Raw genomic sequence first — 21,994 nt, forward strand, 5'->3', positions numbered from 1 at the left:
ATTGCTTTCCACATACAGGCCTCATTTTTCTCAGCTATGACAGCCACATTCTGAGGATCCAAATTCCCTGCACGCTCACTGAATTTAGAAGCCACCATTTAAAGCTTCCACCAAGCTCTCAGCATTGCCTTTTCCAAGAAACACTTATATTCACCACCAGAACATCCGTTTTTCTCTCACTGATTACACATGCTGCAGAAGAGCAGACATTCTCAAAATCTTCAATCACTACCTAAGAGCCCATCGCAGGGCTGTTCTGCAAACCAGCTTATAAAAACACATGTTGGAAGCATCTCAAGCCTTCCAACAAAGTAAGCTTACGAGAAGGGTGAACGCCATGACCAGTGCCACCACTGTGACATCCTCCACATTTCTGCACAACTTCTTTGGTTTTAAGTCACTTACTCCACTAATCAAGATGTTACACTGGCACAATTTCAGCTTTGAGTGCAAATTCATTCTCTCATTATCCAGTAGGTATTTCTCTTCCTTCAATCCTTCTTATCAAGGCAGAGAAGATAAGCATGCACAGAAAAATCCAGCTGAAAAGATCTTAGGTTCTGCTGTGCTGCAGGACTTACAGACAGGGAAAAAACTGATTATTGTTCAAAGTGAATGCTCCCTTTCGTCATCTTTACAAGTGTCTTTGTTTCAGCAGGGATGGAATTGTTTTCTTCAGAGCACCTGGTATGATGTGGTGTTTCAGTTCTAAGAGAAAAACAGAGTAGGTAACACGCTAATGTTTATATTTGCTGCTAAAAGGTACTGTACAGAGCCAAGGCCATTCTCTGAGAAAGACCCACTTTTTTCCCCTCTATTCTCTCCCCCATCCCACTGGGAAAGGGGGGAGTGAGCAAACAATTGTGTGGTATTCAGCCATTTGCAGGGTTCAGCCACAACAAGTTCTGTCCACTGAGGTCTAAGCAGTGCCACACTACTTCCCAAACCAAAGCAAAAGAGGAGAACAACAGACTGAAATACAAGCAAGTCAAGCCACTAAAAAAAAAAGGCCCCATCACAGTGATGTTTGAACAGAGCAGTACGAATGCACTTACTGGTTCTGCAAACCTAGACCAGGAACAAGTGAATTTTGGGGCTAATGTTGACTAGAAGACTGCACTTCACTACAAACACAATCATCTTAAAGTCACAAGCATACAAAACCCAATAAAATCAGTTCTTATTTAGACAGTGGTCAAATGTTTCCTTTCCAGACACAGTACCAACTAAGTCTGCTTTCATTTTTTTTTTCCAAGCCAGTTCACTTAGGACTGAATGCCATTAGAAAAAAATGCAGAAGCAAAATGATGTCGGTAATCAACACTGAATTAAATCCTGCTACACAAGCTGTGTTTTAAATAAACAGGTTCCACTAGTTTTGATTAAATATGGAATAAATATGTAACTTACTAAAGAGTAGAAAATGATTTAAAAAATGAATGTTTACACCTCAGTTGCTTCTTAAAGAGGCTTGCTAACTTGAGGAAAGAGTGAAGTTCATAGCAAAGATTCTGTCTCGCTCTTTAGAAACCCACAGAACAGAAGAATCACCACCTGGTACCAAAAATAAACACTGACACATAAAACCAGCAGTAGACATCAGAACAGACCCAGCAAAACAGTGCTGCCCACATTAATTACACTTCTAGAGTTGAACTCATCTGAAGCACAGGAATTTAAGCTGTCTTTTCTGCACTAGACAAACTCAGAGAAGTAGAAGCTTAGCTTTGTGTAGAGAAGTCCAAATGAGACTGTTCTCGGCCATAGTAGTTGATTTATTACAAAAACAGAGTACAAGTCCAAGGATCTGCTCTGCATGTTAGAAAACTTCAATCAGTGGCTTGGCCCCCTGAAAGTCCCATGCTCCAGTCCTGAAACAGAGTCCTTCCTTGCAATGCTGCAGTTTGAACTCAAACAGGAAAGGCCTCTGGATTTAGGACTCTGAGTGGAAATAAGACTCAGTCTATACTCCAGCAGACCCAAGAGTTCAGGGAAGGAAGCCACATGCAACAGGAAGAAGATTCAGCACATCTGTGTAACTGCCACAGCTGAGCTTACTCATGATTAAGATGCACAAACATCCTAGCATCTGTCACCCTCTGAGATAGAGCTGAGCATCTTCCTGAGACATGTTTCAGTAATGCTTCAGTTGCTAAACTCACCCTTATATGCTCAAGAGGAATGAAAAATGGAAAAGAAACAATAACACTGAAATACACTGCTGTCCAATAAAGTCTGAAAGGACATTCATACCGTCCAGAACCAAATACCCTTATATACACATTTTCAATTCACTACCTTTACTTCAAACAGAAAATCATTTTGTCTCCAGCACCATATGATTCTTGATCACTTCAAAACAGTTTTACTCCCAATTAAATGCACTGAACACAGCCCCGTTTTTTAGGTATGAGGAACAGGGAACAAATATGAAACTGCATGCTCACAGTCATCCTGCTCTGCTTGTGCCAGAACACAACTCGCACTTCCTGAATCCTACATGCACAGCTATCCCAGGAATCTCACTGCTTTCTCTCCATTTTGGTCCAATACCTCTGTCCCACAATCTTCTGTATCAAATCACTCATCCAGTTTTCCATCTTCCTGTAAAAAGTTTAAAGGATGTTCTTCTGGACTGATAACATGAAACAGGATTTAGTAACTTAGATATTAAGTTTGGGCTACCTCAAACTCATTTAAGTTTGCAATTTTGTTTTACACCATCTCCAGTCTGGTTGGGTGGTAGAATACATTTAATATAATAAGCATTTCAGCAGCATTGCTAATGAGTGCAATCCCTCAAAACACTTAAAGAAATGAATAACTGAATGGAAATGGCTCATTTTAAATTCAAAAGAAGCATTCAGAGATGCATTAGCTTCATTTCCTCAGGACATTTTGACAGATCTGACTCAGCTGCATCAATCCAGCCCTATTTTTATACAGCTAGATGGAGTAGGTTGCTGGATGAGATTGCCACATGACCATCCAACAGTACTATCCACAGCTTTTCCTCTTCAAATGTCCAACAGTAACAGATCAGCAGCAATATGAGACTGATAACAACATGCAGATCTCCTCATTGAACCACCATTACTTAAAACAAAAAAAAAGTGGAAAGTCTATACAAGTTGACCATTCCCAAACTGAGATGATAACGAGAAAAATCAGTCCCAGCTTTTTTACTAACCCATGCCTGATTCAATGTAGCAAATAAATCCAGTGCTGCCTAATAACAGAAGCACCATATTCACATTACTGTAATAATGTCAAATTACAGAGAAGGTTTGTAATAAAATATACACACAACTTCTCTCCCAAGTTGGAAGAGAAAGTCTCCACGTTGCTGGGCAGAAGCAGTTTATACAGAATACTGCCAACTCCCCGCACTGAACACTTGCATATTTCAAACATCTATTTCCTAGAGAGCAAAGAGCAAGAGAACCAAAATTTTTTCATCAGTCCAATACTGCAACACAAATAAAACACCCCAAAAGAGTGGCAGACCTTCCAAATTTATTTTTGTAGCAAAGTATGTGCATTCAAACATTAAAAGGATGATGTTATGTCACACAAACAGCTGTAGTACAACCATTTTGCCTGCTGAACATGCATTTCATCCCTGGCTCCAAAAGCAGCTTAGACCACCTAGCTGCTCACAAAGTCAGCTCCTTTACCTTAGTCTAACTTCACTTACCTTATATCACACAGTATACTTGTGGGCTCATGTAAGCTGTAAATACTAAGACATTTCCAGTTGTCTTAGTCAAATTGAAGATGAAGACAATTTGAAATATTATTGAACACACAGTTTCACATTTTCATTTGCACTTGAATTTGCAAGCTTTCCTTCCCTTTGCAAATAAAGCCAAATCAAACACTATTACCCTTCAAGCAACAAGCTCTTTACTGTCTCTATTTGCCCTTGCTTTGCAAAAAAGTCAACAAGCTCAGGCATTCAGCAGTCTAGAAATGTTATATGCATTTACAGGTGTTTTAGCAGAAAGCCAACGAACTCTGGGCAAGTTACAGAAATCATGCACTCAACTCCCTTCTGCAAACAAGAAGGAAGCAAGTTTTTAAAGAAGTTAAAAACCACCTTCAAGATACAAGCTAGCACTAGCTCTTTCACAGATAGTTCACTCACTGAAAGCAATACCATTTTGCATCCCACCATCTCTCAGCATTTCTGAACTATCTGAGACAGTCACTTTAACACTGTATGAGACTCTGTACTGTTTCTAAGAGTTCCGAAATGCATCTCCTCTCTCTCCAAAGTCTGACTGTGATACAGATCAAACTTGATAAAATAATTTTCTTACCCAAACATTTTCTAAGTTACCCCTCAAGATAGTATCTGGAAGATGGCACTTCAAATAGCTACATGGTGGGATGTAAATTAATTGCACGTACAAAGTTTTACCAGCCTATGACCACTGACAGAATTACTAGTTTAAACTAGCTAGTTTAATAACTAATCTTGGTTCATAAGGAGCTCAAATCTCAAAGGCATGTATTAATTACAGAAATATGCTACCTTAAATCATGATGGCTCATTACTCTTTGAAAAGTAAAAAGTTACTTTGTACTACCATTGTTTTTCCGTACATTTCCACTCCTAAAAATCAAATGCATGTCCAACTTTGGGTACATCAGCTTCCCAAAAAAGGACCTTAAGTACTTTCTGAATGCCCAATTAAAAACCGTATACTATTATGAATACAAGCAAGCAAAATGATAGTCAATAACCCTTCGGTTTTGTTTTATTTATATTATTTTTAAATCAAGAAGTCAAACACACTAGAAACTAATGGCTTGTGGTGATCTAACAGTTATAAGATTAAGAACATTCCTGTCACAGGCTACATAGAGGATAAAGCTCCTCTATGCTTTTTCACCACCAAATTTTATTTCAGATAATTAACAGTGATTTTATTATTAGAAATTCCTTTCCCAATTAGAAGGAGCTCCTATATTTCTATTTCAAAATATTATATATTACTGTACAAAGATGCCACATGATAGCATTAGTCATTAGGGTGGAACTCAAGATAGCTCCGCTGTATTGGAAAAGGAAATACATATCCTCTGACAACAACTTCATAGAGCATTTGTAAACTATGAATCCAATTTGATTTTGGAGTCAAGTTGATGAAGAAAAATCAAATTGAACACACAAGCTCCATGTCTCAATTAAACACAGCACTAACACTTGTCACAGCACAATGATAATACATACACACTTAAAAATCCAACATCCAAAGGAGAGGGAATAAATCTCACCAGTCACATCTTAATCTGCTGCGACCCCAAGGATGCCAAACAGCACAAACATGTAAATTAGAAAAGGACTTAAGTCAATTATTTGACAGGATCTAGTACATAGCTATGATGAATACTGACCTCCAGCAATGTAACCTAGATGGAGAGCTCACAACTAATACAATTTAGTTCATTACTACTTTCCTCAAAACCGACTACTTGAGCAGCTTAAGTATATTCATATAAGGACCATCTTCCTTATTGACTCCTTCCTGTATAGGACTCATCCTCTGTTTTTCCCACTTAAAGAGTTACTCTGATCCAAGCACTCCAGACAGAATGCAACTCAGAGACCACAAGCTATGAATTCCCATTTGAACTCTGTCCATATAGGTGTAATACTGCTGATACAATAAGATATTTTGAAGCAACTTTCCCTTCTACAGATTTAAAGCTAAGTTAGAGCACTGTTACTCTGTTACCCCTTTGTATTCTTCTAGGTTTTAAACAAGCATGGCATAAACTTCTGAAAAAGGCTAGTAGCCTTAGGAAGAGAAAAATGCTTATCTAACCATACAAGCTGTTCCTTCTCAACTCTTAAGGAGTACTTTCCTGCATATAAGAAAATCCTTTGCCCATGTAAGAAAAATCTAGAATTGTTTGCCATTTAAGAGAGATGAAAGAAAAAAAAAAAAAACACTGCTCAGATTATTCTGGAAGGCCTCAATCAAGACTATGCTGACTGCAAAAGGTCGCTAGGGGCACAGAACATCTTATTTAAACCAAGTCAGAGGGTCAAAGCATAAAGCAGAGCACTAGCATACCAGAAGGGATTATTCACTTAGGTAGCTAACAGAAAAACAGCGAGCTCATGCTTGCACTGATCAACAGCAACCCCAAGCACAGAATCACAGAGCACGCCTAAATTGACTGCAACCATGGGAATTGTCGATACCAACTCCTGGCTCCATGCAGGACCACCCAAATTCAAATGCTGTATCTGGGAGCACTGACAAAACACCCCTGGAGCACCAGCCATGCGCACTGCCCTGGGCAGGCTGTTCCATGCCCACCACTGGTGCAGAGCCTTTCCCCATCCCCGGCCCTCCCCTGGCACAGCTCCATGCCGTTCCCTCGAGCCCTGTCATCACACACAGCAGAGCTCAGCGCTGCCCTCCACTCCCTGTGAGGAGCTGCAGCCGCCATCAGCTCCCCTCGGCTCCTCTGCTCTGTGCCCAGCACAGCCAGGGCCCTCAGCTGCCCTGCACACACCTTGCCCTCCAGACCCTTCCTTCCTTTCTGGGCGCTGCTCTCCAGCCTCTCGTCCCCCAGACTGTACCTACAGCCAGGGCTGCCCCTTGCCGGGTGCAGAATCCAGCAGTTGCTCTTGTTGAGCTTCATGCTATTGGAGACTGTCCAGCTCCGATCTGTCAAGAACTGCAAGGCCTTCTCTCCCCTCCAGGGTAGAGATTGACTGTAGAGTGGTACGTGCTATTAGATCATTAATATTGCCTTCCTTGTTGCCGGTACAAGCAGAAAATACAGAGAAAATAAATCACCCCCTGATACACCCCAGAAGACCTACTTTTTAAAACCAGAAAGCTATTTTTAACTTGTAAACAACCCCTCATTCCCTTTCCTCTAAAAAACTAATTTCAAAAACATCTTCCAGAGCTTTTCAGTTATAGCTCCAAGAGACCATTTCTTCACTGTCACTGATTTGAATTACAATGATCATTTTAAAAAGACCGTAATGCCTTTATGTGAAGACTCTTTAAGTAAGGATTTCATAGTTTCAGGTCTGCAATTTACAGAGGAAAAGACTGCAAGAAATTATGTTAGAAACAAAATACCAGAGAAGGTGGATAGCAGTTCCTGTTAGAAAGTAGAACTAAATTTATCACATATCAGTTTATCAAAATATACATGCTGTTACCAACTGTGAAATGTAGAACAAGTTGATGACAAAAAGCTTATGACATGGAGATTGGGTAGTGTCAGGACTTTTTAATGCCCTGAAGTTACTAAAGTTTGTGCAAGAACCACAAAGCCACAAGCTAATGGAACTAAAAACAAGTAAGGTGGCATTGCCCACTGTGGCATTACAGTACTTTTGCCACCAGCAAAACAGCTAAGGATGTCAATGTGACAATGTTAGATGGGATGGCCTGCTGGGCTGCTCCAGAAATCTGACTCGTCTTCTCCAAATGAAAGATTTTTGTCTTTCGGATAACATGTATTGAGCACTGCAAGATACTGTGAGAACAATGGAGATGGAGCTCTTTCACGTGTCTTTGATAATTTCTAATTGTTAAGGTTTTTGCTAGCTATCAACTAACAAATAAATTAATAAATCTCCTAACTGAATAACAGGTCAACATATTAAAATATTCTGAAAACAGAAGTTCTGTTAAAGTAAAAATAACATTTACTCATTATTTATTCATAAATCTTATACTTATGACTTCCCTGCTTTCTGCATGATGTTCCAGGTAACTGTGTTTCAGTTTCCATTTTACTTGTGTTAAATCTCTTTTCTTAGAAGAAGTGACTTCTGCCCTGATTCCTTTGTTCCATATTGCATGCGCAGGAGAGGAAAAAAAATACTGCAGGCCAGATCCAGCAATGAGAAGAAAAAGGTACAATCACTTTCAGTTTTGCTTTTGAGACCAAACCCATGAGCTAGCAACAATGAAGTTTAAAGACTATATTTTCTCTTCCCCTATTCTTAGGATCAATATATTGTCTAAAAGGTTTAAGTCACTCTTTTGCAGTGATGCTCAAAAGTATCATTGGCACAAATTACAAGTCAGTTTTTACAGAAAAAAACTGAAGTCATCCAGCAACACCACCACTGCCATACTGCAGAAAACAAACACTCCCCTAACAACATACAGCTCTCAGCCTGGTATACATCAGCCCAATACCTCACATACCTTCCTCAGTTGGCACAGAGTTATGCACACTGCTCTATTCTGTACAGAGAAGAATGGATGCATCAAAAAATGTTTTTCCCCTTTTCCTCAAAAAAAAAGAATATTGCTGCAACTCAAAGAAGTCAGGTCTGTACTGTCAGCACTAAGGAAGTAAGCAGTTATGGGAGTGCCTGCACTATGATAAAGTTCCACACTCCAATGATGACCAGGCATGGAAGATGAGGCAGGTAGCTAACTGCAGAACCACCTCTTCCTCTTTTTCCTTCATACTCTTGACCACAAGTTGGAGTAGATTCCTCTTTGCCAAGCTCCCACAAAAGCCTATTCACCCAAAAACAAGTTGTGAGATGCCAATGCCTTCTATAAGTAAGAAAGACACTAAAGTCTGAAGGAAGACCTGTTTGTAATTTGGCAATGCTTGTCATCTATGAATATCCAAATCAAAGTACTTACATCTGTCACAACCGTATTTCTATCAAATCCCAAACAACAGCTACATCTGTTGTAAAGCAAAGTGCCAGAGTCCACCTGCTTATCTCTGCACTAACGAGGCAGAATTCTTCCAGCTTTTTATGTGTGGGTTTTTTTTTTTTTTGTCTTGTCTAGGATTTTAAGTGATATTGGGAATAAAAACACTTTATCAAGCAATTACTCACTCCCAACTATTGTAATTTCTCTTACTTACAAGGAAAAAATCCTGGCTTTCCTTTTAAAATGAGAGACTTTGGGCTATCAAAAATCAGAAAAACAACCCTCAAGTTACATTAAGTATCTTCATCAAAGTGTTAAAAAAGTGTCTGAGTGCGAGCTAACAGCACAAGGCATTATCAGGAAGTTAAAAACTACGAAAATGAAGTATTCTTATGCTATGGCGTACATCCACAGTATGTCTGCATCTCAAATGCAGAAGATGCGGCCTGCTTTTCAACTCAGAAGAAGAACAGCTAACTGGAAACGATCCAGAAATAGGTAATGAGCACGAAGTGAGATAAAGAGAGCTACCACCCATGCAGTAAACAATACTTCGGCTCTTCAGCCTGCAGAGACTTGAGGGAATAAAGCAGATATATGACATCAAAGGGAGGACTGAGTCTTATGGTTCTCACAATGCAGACACCACAAATAAACAACTGACCCGAAGGAAAGCTCGACAAGAGCCACATGCAGCATTCAGCCCACCCGAACCAGAAGAAAAGGGCTTTCCACATAAGATTGGTTACCGCAGCGAGGAAGCTATCTTCCCCCGGTGGGCACTCACCCTTTACCCGAATTCCAGCAGCCCTGAGGAAGCAAATTCACCGCGGGGAAGCACTCGGGCAGGCGCCGGAACTACGGAGAGCCACCGAGAGGAGCCACCGCCGGGCCTGACCCCGCTGCCCCGGGAGCCGCCCTACGCCAGCATCGCCAGCGCGGCGCGGCCAGGCCCCGCTGCTGCTGAATCACAGCGGGACGGCGAGAAGGAGCGGCGGCGGAGCTCCGGCACGGCGAGAAGGAGCGGAGAGCCCGAGGGGGGGGCCACGGCCCGGAGCTTCTCAACGGGAGGAAGGGAACCGGAGCCCGCCGGCCTAGGATGGTGAAACGCCTCCGCCGCCGCCCCCCCTCCCCTCGCCAGGCCCGCTCGTTACCTGCCGGCCCCTGGCTGGCAACAGTCCCCGCAGCCCCTGCCCACCGCCCGGCCCTACGCCAGCCGCACCGCACCGCCCTCTCCGGTCCGGCCGCCGGGCGCCGCCATCTTGTGTACCTGCCCTCCGCCTCGCCGCCCCGGGGACGTGCTGACGTCACGACGCAGCGTCACCTGCAGCCTCGGTGACGTCAGCGCGGGGCGGTGTTTGTGTGAGGATGACGGCGCAGGTTGTGGCCCTGCCCGCCAGAGGCGCGTTCGATTCGCGCGTCTTTCGTCTTCAGGGGGCCGAACGCCCCGTGAGGCTTTGTTTTTGGTGCTTGGGTTCTCTAGGTGATAACGTGAAATAAATACTAGCCAGGGAAATACTGCGTTGGCTGATTCTGTGCGAGGGGTTTAGAAGTGGCTCCTCTCGGCCCCACCCGCCACCCTCGTTCCCTTCGGATTACTGCGTTTGGGTTGTTTCCGTTCTAATTGCTGTTGCTGCAGGCAGAGTAAAAAGTACCTAGGAGCTCTGTGCACTTACCTCAGCGTTAAAGCAGCATAAGGAAGTAGAAATGACCAAGTCCCTCCTAGTGCCAACAGCCATGAGCCCTGGGTAGGTACACTGGCCAGAAGAGACAGGCCAAACCGAGTGTACCTCCTTTGGTAAATGTAAAAGGAGAGCTGGCTTCAACGGACGAAGAAAAGGCTGAGCTACTGAATGAGTTCTTTGCCTCGGTCTTCACTGGTGGCCAGGATTCCAGTACTTCTCCCGTCCCTGAGCCCTGCATCCCTACACCTCTGGGTGGGGACTGGGGTGGTAAATCCCCCCCCGCTGTGAGGACAGAGCAGGTCCAAGACCGCCTCATGAGACTGAATGTGTACAAGTCTATGGGGCCGGATGGCGTGCATCCCAGGGTTCTGAAGGAGCTGGCTGAGGTGGTTGCTGAGCCGCTCTACATCATATTTGAGAAGTCGTGGCTGTCAGGTGTGGTCCCGGATGACTGGAGAAAGAGTCACATCACTCCCATTTACAAGAAAGGGAGCAAGGAGGACCCCAGGAACTACAGGCCGGTGAGTCTCACCTCTGTGCCTGGGAAGATCATGGAACAGATCTTCCTGGATGACATGCTTGATCACATGAGGAAAGGGCGTGTGATCCGTGACAGCCAGCACGGCTTCACCAGAGGAAGGTCATGCTTGACCAATCTGGTGGCCTTTTATGATGGAGTGACGGCATCGGTGGACAAGGGAAAGGCGACCGATGTCATTTACCTGGACTTGAGCAAGGCATTTGACATGGTCCCCCACCACATCCTTCTCTCCAAACTGGAGGGATGTGGATTTGATGGGTGGACCACTCGATGGATAAGAAACTGGTTGAAAGGCTGCAGACAGAGGGTGGTCATCAATGGCTCTATGTCCAGGTGAAGGCCGGTAATGAGTGGCATCCCCCAGGGGTCTGTCTTGGGACCGGTGCTCTTTAACATCTTTATCAATGATATCGATGATGGAATTGAGTGCACCCTCAGTAAATTTGCTGATGACACCAAGCTGAGTGGTGCGGTCGACACGGTTGAAGGAAGGGATGCCATTCAGAGGGACCTCGAGAGGCTAGAAAGGTGGGCCCGGGTGAACCTGATGAGGTTCAACACGGCAAAGTGCAGAGTTTTGCACTTGGGCTGGAGGAATCCCAGGCATCCGTACAGACTGGAAGGAGCGGTCCTTGAGAGCAGCCCTGTGGAGAAGGACCTGGGGGTCTTGATAGATGAAAAACTTAATATGAGCCAGCAATGTGCCCTTGCGGCTTGGAAGGCAAATGGTGTCCTGGGCTCCATCAAAAGAGGGGTGGCCAGCAGGGACAGGGAGGTGATTGTCCCCCTCTACTCTGCTGTTGTGAGGCCCCATCTGGAGTACTGTGTCCAAGACTGGAGCCCCCAGTACAAGAAAGACAGGGAACTGTTGGAGAGGGTCCAGAGGAGGGCCACGAAGATGATCAGGGGACTGGAGCACCTCCCCTATGAGGACAGGCTGAAGGAGCTGGGCTTCTTCAGCCTGGAGAAAAGAAGGCTGAGGGGTGACCTCATTGCAGCCTTTCAGTACCTAAAGGGAGCCTACAAAGAGGAGGGGAATCAACTCTTTGAAAGGGTGAGTGACAGCAGGACAAGGGGAAATAGTTTTATGTTGAGGGAAGGGAGATTTAGGTTGGATGTCAGGGGGAAATTCTTTACAGAGAGAGTGGTGAGGTGCTGGAACAGGCTGCCCAGAGAAGTTGTGGATGCCCCGTCCCTGGAGGTGTTCAAGGCCAGATTGGATTGGGCCCTGGGCAGCCTGGTCTAGCATTAGGTGGGATGGTTGGTGGCCCTGCGTGTGGCAGGGGGGTTGGAGATTCATGATCCTTGAGGTCCCTTCTAACCCTGGCAATTCTGTGATTCTGTGTCAAGCTGCTTGGTAATTAAGAGGGCTGCCAATAATTAAAAGGTCTGCCTGTCAAAGCCTGCCCCTACTTCCCAGGTATTACCCACTGAGACTCAGAAGCTTAAAATTAAAGAAATATTAAAGACAGGCACAGAGCCTGTGCCTCTGCTATGCTTAACCATCAACATAACTTGTTTTGCAACATATCCATTCTGCACTAAACAGTAACAGTCTATTTAGTATATTTGTTAGATCTGTCTAAACCTCAAAGATGTTCTTAAACAGAAAGTAGGCCGTTCATAGGATTGTTGAGGTTGGAAAAGACCTCTGAGATCATCTAGTCCAGCCACCAGCCCCACCACCCACTACCCTATCCACCAAACCACATCCCTCAGTGCTGCACCTCCACCAGAGACAGTGACACCATCACCTCTCTGGGCAGCCTTTGCCAATGCCTGACTACTCTTTCTGAGAGAATTTTTTTCTTGATTTCCAACCTGAACTTCTGTAAGGCCATTATTTCTCGTCCTATTGCTGTTGTTGGGGAGAAGAGGCTGACCCCAGCGTACTACAATCTCCACTCAGGGAGCTGTACAGAGTTATAAGGTCTCCTCTGAGAATCCTCTTTTCCAGACTAAACAATCCCAGCTCCTTCAGCTGCTTCACATAAGAATTGTGTTCCAGGCCCTTCACAGCTTCATTGCCCTTCTTTGGACATGCTTCAGAGCCTCAATGTCTTTCTTGTAGAGAGGGCCCAAAATGAGCACAGTACTCAAGTTGTGGCCACTCCAGTGCTGAGTACAAGGGGACAGTCACATCCCCAGTCCTACTGACTTTCCACATTTTGGAAGAAATACACTAACAAAGTCTTCCAGTTTAGTCTTGTATTGAAATCTTAAGCCAAGGAAAAATATGCATACACACAAAACAAATTTTTAGTGTAACAGCTATGTTTATTTATAGAATCCCAAAAGGCAAACGTATATGAAATTGTAAATATCTGACCATCTTCCCCTTCAATGCTTGTGTAATTTATCTTTGTAAGAACCAGTGTTGAACTGATCTATGGAGATGCCACTGAAGATAGACCATTCACAACACAAATCCCTTTTGTTTTTTAATTTTCTCAGCAGTGTTACTGTCTCTGTGCATTAAGTCATTTGGAGCCTACAGCCTGAAAGTGTCTATTTCAGTATTCCCACCTGTACAGAGGAGAGATTGATGACCTATTTTCCCGGATGGTGAAAGCATCTTGAAATCTGAAACAAGAGCTGTTGTATGCTTGGTAGCTAGGAGATGCCATGTTGAGATGGAAAAAGCCACACACTTCATGAACCCACAGCTGTAGGGGTGTCCCTTGGGGCAATGTGTACATCGAGTGCATTTTTTCTTGCTCTAAATTACAGTGAAAATACAAGTATGTACAGAGGGCCTGAGCGCAGCGGCTGATTTAACACAGGCTGCATTACAAACTGTGTTCAGTGCAGAGTGATGGGGCAGGACTTGAGGAAATGTCATGGACCTTCATCAGGAGAGGGTCAGGGTGGGTGTTAGAAAAAGGCATTTCATCAGAAGTTAGGCGGTCATGGAACCCCAAGGCAGGGGTCATGGCACCGAGCTTGTTGAATCTTGTGGAGTTCAACAAAACCAAGTGCAAGGCACTCCTGGGTCATGACAACCCCCAGTATCAGTACAAACTGGGAGAACAATAGGTCACAGCCCTGCCAAAAAAAAAATTGGGGCTGCTGCTACATGGAAAGGTGGGCCTGAGCCAGCAGCAGGACAAGAAGTAACGGCTTTAAGTAGTGCCAAGGAAGGTTCAGGTTGGATATTAGGAAAAAAATAATTTCATAAAGAGTGATAAGTACTGGAACAGACTGCTCAGGGGGTGGTATCCCTGGGCTACCCCTGGGTGGTGCTTGAGAGGAGGGCAGACATGGCACTGAGGGACGTGGTTGAGTGTTACGGAGGTGACGGGTTGATGACTGGACTACATGATCTCAGTGGTCTCAGCTTTAACGATCCTATGATTTGACAACTCTGCGCTTGCAGCCCGGAAAGCCAACCGTATCCTGGGCCGCATCAAAAGCAGCGTGGCTAGCAGGGCGAGGGAGGTGAATCCTTCCGGACAGACGCTGTGGAAACCGGGATGAAGCCGGACGGCGGGACCGGAGCGGGGCTGCTCGCTCCGCGCCGCCTCCCCGTTCTCCCCGCCTCAGCCTCCGCCGCCACCAGGGGGAGTCGCCCGGGCCCGGAACACGTCGCCTGGCAACCGCAGAGGGGGCGGTGCCCGCCGTCCGTCCGTGTGCCGGGACGCGGGGCTGCCGGGCGGGGCGGAGGGAGCTGCCGTAAAGCTGCGATGCGACTGCCGCAAAACGGGGAAATGTCGTGAGGGGCGGTCCGGAGGGGCCTGCGGCGGAGAGAGCGGCCGGGCACGGCTGCCGGCACTTAATGCCCCGTGTCCTGGCGGCCGCCTGCTCCGTCTGCTCCATGTGGGGTCCGGACCGGGCTTTCGGCCTCTCGTCTTCACTTTCCTTCTACTATGGCCAGGAAAACAGTTAGCAGGAAGCGGAAAGCGGCGGCGACGTCCGCCGCGGGGCCCGGGGGGCTCTATGGGGAGCAGGTAGGCCCGGGAGGCGGTGCGAATTGAGCCCCGGTGCGCGGTGAGCCTCGGCACCGGCTGGGGCTGGGGGCGGGGGGAGCCCCGAGCGGCGGGCGTCGCGACCCGGTGCCCGGTTGCGGAGCCCGGGACTGAAGAAAGAGGAAATGGGGTTTGGGGGATCTCGGTGCGCCGGGGGGAGGGGGGGGGGGCGAGGGGGGCGGGCGTGGGGACAGCTCGCGGCACCGGGCCGGGCAGCATCGCCCGCCCGCTGCTGTCAGATTCCCGCCTAACCCCCGCCGCCCCCCTGGGCTCGGCCGTTGTGTCCGTAACGGCCGCGTACCGGGCAGAGCTCCCCGGTCGCGGCCATGCAGCGGACGGAGCCCGGCGTCGGCCGCAAGAGAGCTGTGGACTCCAGGGTCGGTACCGAGCGGCCCCTGCCCCGTGTGGTTGTGCTTTGCTGTGGCGTAACTGAGGCCGGGGAGGAGGCTGGGGCTGTTCTCAGCTGCTTAAAATGTTTCTTTTTCAGGTTTGTCGTGTTTCCTTCAGCATCTAGTTCTTCAGCAATGCTGAACTGGTGGGGAGTGTCTGTGGCACCACTGCAGTGCCACTTCCTTAGCAAAATGTGTTTAATTCTATGAAGTAAAGGCTGTATTAGCACTTCTGTGTTGATCTTGTATGATTTCTTATGGATAGTTTGGAAGACTTCAGCGATCTGAATTCAGGAGACTACTGTTTTTTGTTTTTCTATCTAATTTCTTTGTTTGTTTTCCACAGTATGGATGGGATCATACAGTGCACAAAAGGAAGCGGCTTCCTCCAGTGAAGCGGTCCTTGGTGTATTACCTAAAAGGCAGGGAGGTCTGGATGCAGAATGAGTCCAGCTACCACCGCCTGTTGCATGGATATGCAGCCCAACAGCTTCCCAGCCTCCTGAAGGAGAGGGAGTTTCATCTTGGAACCCTAAATAAAGTGTTTGCCTCCCAGTGGCTGAACCACCGGCAAGTGGTGTGCGGAACAAAATGCAACACAGTAAGTGCCACTTCTCCTGCTTCTTTCCTCCATTCTTTAATTCCCTTTCCTCATGCTGATGCCTTTCATAATCAGTGTAGGCTGCCAAGGAAAATATTAGGAAGTAACTGGAACTAGGCTTAACTGTGGCCCATTCTCATCTGAAAACGTGGCTCTGTGCATGTGGCTATGAACCAGACTATGAGACCTGTATCTGCACATAGCCTCTCTAATCTGCACAGAGTTAAGTTACTTTTTTTTCAGAGTGGAGTGCAGCAGTGTTGTTGAATCTTTCTTCTTGCAGATGGGGGGTGTTGGTTAATGAACGTACCCTGATTTCTAAATAATATGTCTAGCAGAATATGCTGGTAAGACTCTGTTTTTAAGTGTCATCCTTAGTGTTTTTTCGGTTTTATGTGTTGTTCTGTTGATGACTGAGAAATTACTGCAGAACTAAACTCCCAGAATTTAACAGAGCTGTTAAACACCCAGTATTCCTCAGAGTAAATAGAAATGTTCTAATTGTAAAGAATGAATTTAATGTATTCAGGATTATCCTTTGTTTGTTTACTTTATGATTTTTTTCTACTCTAGATCTCCTTAGCATACATATTCTCATGTTCATGTATTTTCATGTGCGTTAGCAAACAGTGAAAACTCCTCAGGCTCTTAAGTTGGTGACTTGGATTTTAAACATTATAAGGGAATATTAAAATGGGATATTATGTATTTAATAAATGGAGGGGATCATACATATTAACTAAGCCCCTCCTGGAGTTAGTAGCCTGGCCTTTTCAGCTAAGGCTATGATTTCACATAGGAAGCTCTGATTGAATTAGCGTAAAATCCAAAAGTTGATCTTTGCAGGTTGTTTAGTGCTACTTAAACAAGTCAAATTTTGGAAGGAATGTATAGATTAAACAGTTTTCAATCTTCCAAATATATGAATTATTGTGATTGTTTCTTTGCTATATAACTTTTCATGTAGAAGCTCTGTGCTCTATGGTTTGACTTGCAAAGGACAGCAATGTTTTTTTCATTTCAAATTTTCTGTAATTATTCACAGGAGGAGACTTTCATGCAGTAGCTCTTAAGAAGCAAGGCCTAGCTGTGTAAACAAAACAGTGTTGTAACAGGAGTAATCCTGGAGCAGAATCTCTTTGCTTTCTTTCTCCATGTGTGCTCATTGCCTCAGCTGATCAGCTGCCAGCCCTTCATGGAACAGAAGACAAACTCCTGCTAAAACACAGGCTCTCAAAATCTTGCTTATTCTAGCAAGATCACTGCAGGTTTTATAGCGCTGCAGCAGTTTTGCTGTGTTCTGTAACTTCTGTAGTTCCATTGCCTCTGCAGCATAGATAAATGGACAAATGCATTGTTAACGCAACCTTGCAGAAAATTGTTTGTGACCAAACAATCAGAGAACTGAAGCGGGATTCAACCATACTGTTGTTCCTACTGCATACGCTGCAATGAGGTATATGCTTCCGCAGCTGAACTTGAATTACAGATGGACATTGTCCTGATGACAGAAGTCAGCTTTGTCATTATGAGATTATATACGAATTATGAATACTGTAATAGCTTTAGTTTGGTTGCTTTGTGCTTATGTTACAACAGCTGGAGTGTTAAACTGCACTCCAATTATAAGATTTTCTCTCTCATCTCCTGAGTAAACGACGTAATAAAGACGAATTCTTTTGCTTATTCTCATGCACTGAAGTTGGGAGTAAATTTATAACAACTTTGTTAACTTTAATGGGATTTGTTACACTGGCATTGCTTGTAATTAAAGCTAATGCAACAGAAAAATTTAAACCAAACCAGTTACTTGAATCAAAGCTTGAATGTGACTGGCAGCTTCTAGTAGTTAACTTATAAATTGTCTTTGGCTGTGCTGTGCTAGAGGTATTCACTATTATAATAACAAAACAAAAACACGGTCTTGTCATGAGACAGGCTTTGCTTTTAGTTATGTAGTGGTCAGTCTGAATGCTGAAGAGAATGTAGAACTCACAGTTGTTCATTTTCAATAAGAACTATAACTTGTTTTATTATTTTGGGTAACTTTTTATACTTAAGATTATCACTGAATATGCTTGTGTGTATGAAGAAACTTTACTGACTTCCATTGAATGCTTGTAGTTGGTCAGCCAATTGCATGCCAAATTATGTATTTTATTTTATTGAAGGTGCATACTTTCTTTCCTAGATATTTTATTATGGAATCTATCCAAGCATTCAAGTGTCAGAAAAGTCAAGTGCAATCACCTGGGATTTTCTGAAGTGGGATTTGTGTTTGCAAAGATCTTCTTGATCTTGCATACAATGGGCTTCTTAAAGTTCTTGAAAAACAAATGAGGAAACGGGCAAACCTCTGAGATGTGCAGATGTTTATAGTGTGTCATCTTGGCATCTCAATTACCAAAGGCTGGTACCAGGAAGTCTCAGATAATACTGTCTGTAATTAGTGTGCTATGCTCATGCTTTTCAGAAACTGAAGAGATCATGGAGGAAACAAGCTTATGACAAAACAGAACTCTAAACGTTGATTTACTGAACTTTTTCTTCCCTTTATTTCAGGAAATGGCGATGGATAAAGCAGCTTCTGAAAGAAGCATAGTCATCGTTTTGCTGTGTCTTTTGATCCCTTAGATCTATGCATCGTAATTCTTTTGCTAATTATGAAGTTAATTGAGTAAAAACACTTAAATTCATTCCCTAAATACAGAAAGCTATTTAAACAAACAAAAACCAAAACTACCCAAATTCCTTATTATTTGTTCTCTTCTGATTTCTCAGGTGTCTTTTCTAGGACTTGAATGATTGCCAGCTCAATACCTTTCTTCTTCTCCTTGGTAGATTCACACACTGCTTTGGATGCCGTAGTGTCAATGACAGGCTCTTGTTTCTACTTACGGATATTTTATTTGCTCAGGAGATCCCATGTTTGTTCAGCACAACTCATATAATTGTAGTCTTCTAGTCCTAGTGTCTGTAGTGGCGAATGATACAATTCATGGTCCTTATGCTTGTGAATATGGAGGGTTTAGGTGGCAATGATTCTACTTGCTTTGCAACTTAATGTATCTCCTGGTTTTGGCTGTGCTGTCAGGAATCAAATAGACCGCTTGTTTCTTGCACCCAGGAGGGGAAAAGAAGTCATGTTCCCACAGTTTATAACTCTACTTCAACACCGTACTTTGTTCATTGTAAATAAACCTCTGATACCAGTAAATAACACCTCAATTCACCTTTGTTTCAGTGTTTTGTGAAAGCATAGTCAGATGCTTGTTTCTCATCTCTTGGGAGTGTTAGGTTTTCTCTCTGCTGCATGTGATGCCCATGTCTGTTTCCAGAATTTGTTAGCTACTTTGCCAGGTATGGTGTGGGTGGCAAAGATGCCCTTTAGTGAATGAAGTCTCTCGCTTCTCCATCCTTTGCCATCTGTCAACATGTATTAACTGTCTGCCGGCCTCGTGAGATTAAACATGGAGGGCAAGATACAAATAAAAACTGACAAATGTGACTTTGGCAGTGAACTTATTTAGTGACATCAAAGTGCATGCCCAGGAACTGTGAGGGCTTAAGAGTTTCATATCCAGGTGAAGTGCTTGCTTGTGCTGCTCTGCCTCTGGATATGGGAATTCAGTGTAGACTTGCTGACTTTTTTTTACTGCAACTAACTTCTCAGGAATTCCTTCATGTTCTTGATTGTTTTTCTCCCTCTGGACCTTTTTGAGGAACTTGTGTAAGGCCAATACCCCCTGCTGCTGATTGTACTGCACAACCTGTAAGTTTAAGATTATTGCCTGTTCTGATCTCAGCTGGGAAGGAATTCTACCAGTTTGAGTCTGCTTAGTATTTGAAGGTATAGTGTTTCTTGGAGGCTTGGCATGATATATTAGTAAATCTGTATTGCCATAGAAATGAAGAGCTTTATGTGAAGCATTTTAAGATTTAAAAAAACAGAAATGTTTACAATCCGAACAAAACAATACTGAGAAGTGTGGGGGTTACAGGGAGGGAATCCATGCTTTTCAGTGTAACCGGCAGTGATGTTAGTATAATTGCTCTGAGCGTTGTCTTACTTCTATTGTTTTGTTAGTGAAATAAAGTTTAGAGATAATGATGTCATTTTTCAGCTTGGCTGAGACTGAAATTATTGTGCTGGTTGCTAGCCATGCCCTTGCAGAACAGGATGTTCCCACCTGCTCATTCTTGTTGGCACTGGTGTTCACACGGCTGAGGAGTCAGCTGGGTCAGCTTGCTGCTCTGTATTGAGACAAAGACTAGTTTCTGCCAAAGGCAGAGAGAAGATCTGGGTGACCTGGAGTACCTGAACACCTGTTGTTGTCACAAAGGTGGTGAGGCAGGGTACGTATGTGAAGAAAGTAAATGTAGATTTCCAAAGATTGACTTAAGCCAACTGTGAAACTCTACCCCAAATTATTCTTTTAGAGAAGCAGTGTGTTTATTTGAAGTTTTTCCAGATGTTTATACGAATGATAAAAGTGCATTATGCTGTGTGATTTCAGAGCAGCAGGTGAAGAATAAGTAATCTTGTTCTTTGTATCCTGTGAATCTGAGTCTATCCTGTTTCTGAAATAACAACATGCTGTAGCTGTGGGTGACATGCTTTGGTTTTGTTCGGATTGGTTTGAACAGGCAGCCCTAATTTTCAGTTGATCATGCATCTGCTGTTCTGTCTGCAAATCCAGTGGCAGAGAATGCAATGTGTTTTTCACATGATGCCATGAAAATTGCATTTCTTAGATTTTTTTTTTAAATCTTGTTCTACATATGAAGATGAGTTTTTTCAATGTTTTGATGTTCCCACTAAAGTAAATATGACCAGAATGCTTATTGAAGTAATGGTTAGATCAGATATAGTGTTAAAATGGCATAGGCAGAAATATTACTTGCTGCATTTCTTTGACAAATCCTTTTGGTTAAAGACTTATGGGAAGTACAGTTATATTTACTGAATGTGCATCTTCTCGTTTCTTTTCCCTCCTAAGCTGTTGTTCCTTAAAAGCAAGTCAAAAAATGAAAGTAGTCTTCTGACAAAGAAGATCCAGAAGATGGATTTTGCAGTTCAGAATCAGGTCTTCTGATACTTGATTCCTTGTTACAGGGAATTGGCTTTTGGCTTGTTGATCAATTAAGTTCCTTCATTAATGAAATGAAACATTGTAAACAGTATGGCAAGGGAACAGCCTCTTAGAAAATGTATAGGAGCTACTTGATAAAAGAATTTCTAGCTATTCTGCAATACAAAAATAATAATTAAAAAAAACAGGTACGCAATTAGTAATTTAATTGAGTGTGGAAATTATAGCCAGATTCTAAAAACTTGAGACTGTGACAGATGTAGTATGAAGCTGTATGAGTCTGCCATGGTTCTAGAATGACACAGCACTGTTGTAGGATATCCTTATGAATATTTAAAAAAAAAAAGGATTTCTCTGTCATGTTGTTCAACTTTTTTCCTTGTTAGAACAGTGTTCTCCTGTGGAGAACAAGATAGCTGAATCTGCTTTGTTTCTCACAGATTAGGTATGGTGCTTGGACTTTGGGCAGATGTCCAAAGCAGTCCTTGCTTGGGGTCCTGAGAGTCAAGTTATTTGGCGTGCTAATTTTACTAGTGGGAAGAATGGAATTGTGTAAAACTTAAATTCAAGGGGTAGACAGCTTACTGTTTTTTTGCTGCACCTAGTGAAAGGTTGTGGTTTTTTTTTGTTTTTTGTGACTGGCTTTTAGCTTCGGTACAAGTAGCTGAAAAAATTCTTATTCCCACTTCATAGAATGAAATAAAATGGATAATACAGCTATCATGCCTTTGTCAAGAATCTTTAAGAGTTTAGACTGCTTGGGAGCAATTTTCAGTTGTACTTATTTCAACAATAGCAACAATACCAGTTTTCTTGGAAAAGGTAGGGTAAATTTTGTTTTCTTCAGATTTAACTGCATGCTAGAATTCTAGCTGAACTTATTTATAAACAATCAGATATTTTACACTTTATTTACTGTAGTGTCTTTAGAACTCATAAAATCGTGTTCAGTTGTCAACATTCTTAGCTGGATGCCTATCTTGTTAGACTGCTTTAGAGCCCAAAAGGCAGAAATGCTTGGAACAGCTGTTTGGCTTCTGCATGCTGAATT

General features: G+C 43.6%; 2 protein-coding genes across 6 annotated transcripts in view; one reads left to right on the forward strand and one right to left on the reverse strand.

Moving 5' to 3' along the window:
• Nucleotides 1-10,001, reverse strand: part of UBAP1 (ubiquitin associated protein 1) — a 37,360-nt gene extending 27,359 nt beyond the window's left edge. Inside the window, exon 1 of one of the 3 annotated variants that reach the window (XM_090132280.1) lies at nt 9,940-10,001. The gene's annotated coding sequence lies outside the window, so the exon portion shown is untranslated. Of the gene's footprint in view, nt 1-9,456 lie in introns of all 3 variants that reach the window. The other 2 variants (XM_090132278.1, XM_090132279.1) reach the window with 2 other exon arrangements.
• A 4,539-nt stretch (nt 10,002-14,540) lies between these two features.
• The window catches only part of DCAF12 (DDB1 and CUL4 associated factor 12), a 28,475-nt gene continuing 21,021 nt past the window's right edge, over nt 14,541-21,994 (forward strand). Inside the window, exons 1-2 of one of the 3 annotated variants that reach the window (XM_031611582.2) lie at nt 14,541-14,842; nt 15,596-15,850. In XM_031611582.2, coding sequence (XP_031467442.1) covers nt 14,762-14,842; nt 15,596-15,850 — 336 coding nt within the window. In that variant the 5' untranslated portion in view covers nt 14,541-14,761. Of the gene's footprint in view, nt 14,843-15,136; nt 15,348-15,595; nt 15,851-21,994 lie in introns of those variants that run through there. The other 2 variants (XM_031611583.2, XM_090132181.1) reach the window with 2 other exon arrangements.

Source organism: Phasianus colchicus, chromosome Z (genome assembly GCF_987193195.1).
Source record: "Phasianus colchicus chromosome Z, bPhaCol1.hap1.1, whole genome shotgun sequence".
Classification (NCBI taxonomy): Eukaryota; Metazoa; Chordata; class Aves; order Galliformes; family Phasianidae; genus Phasianus; species Phasianus colchicus.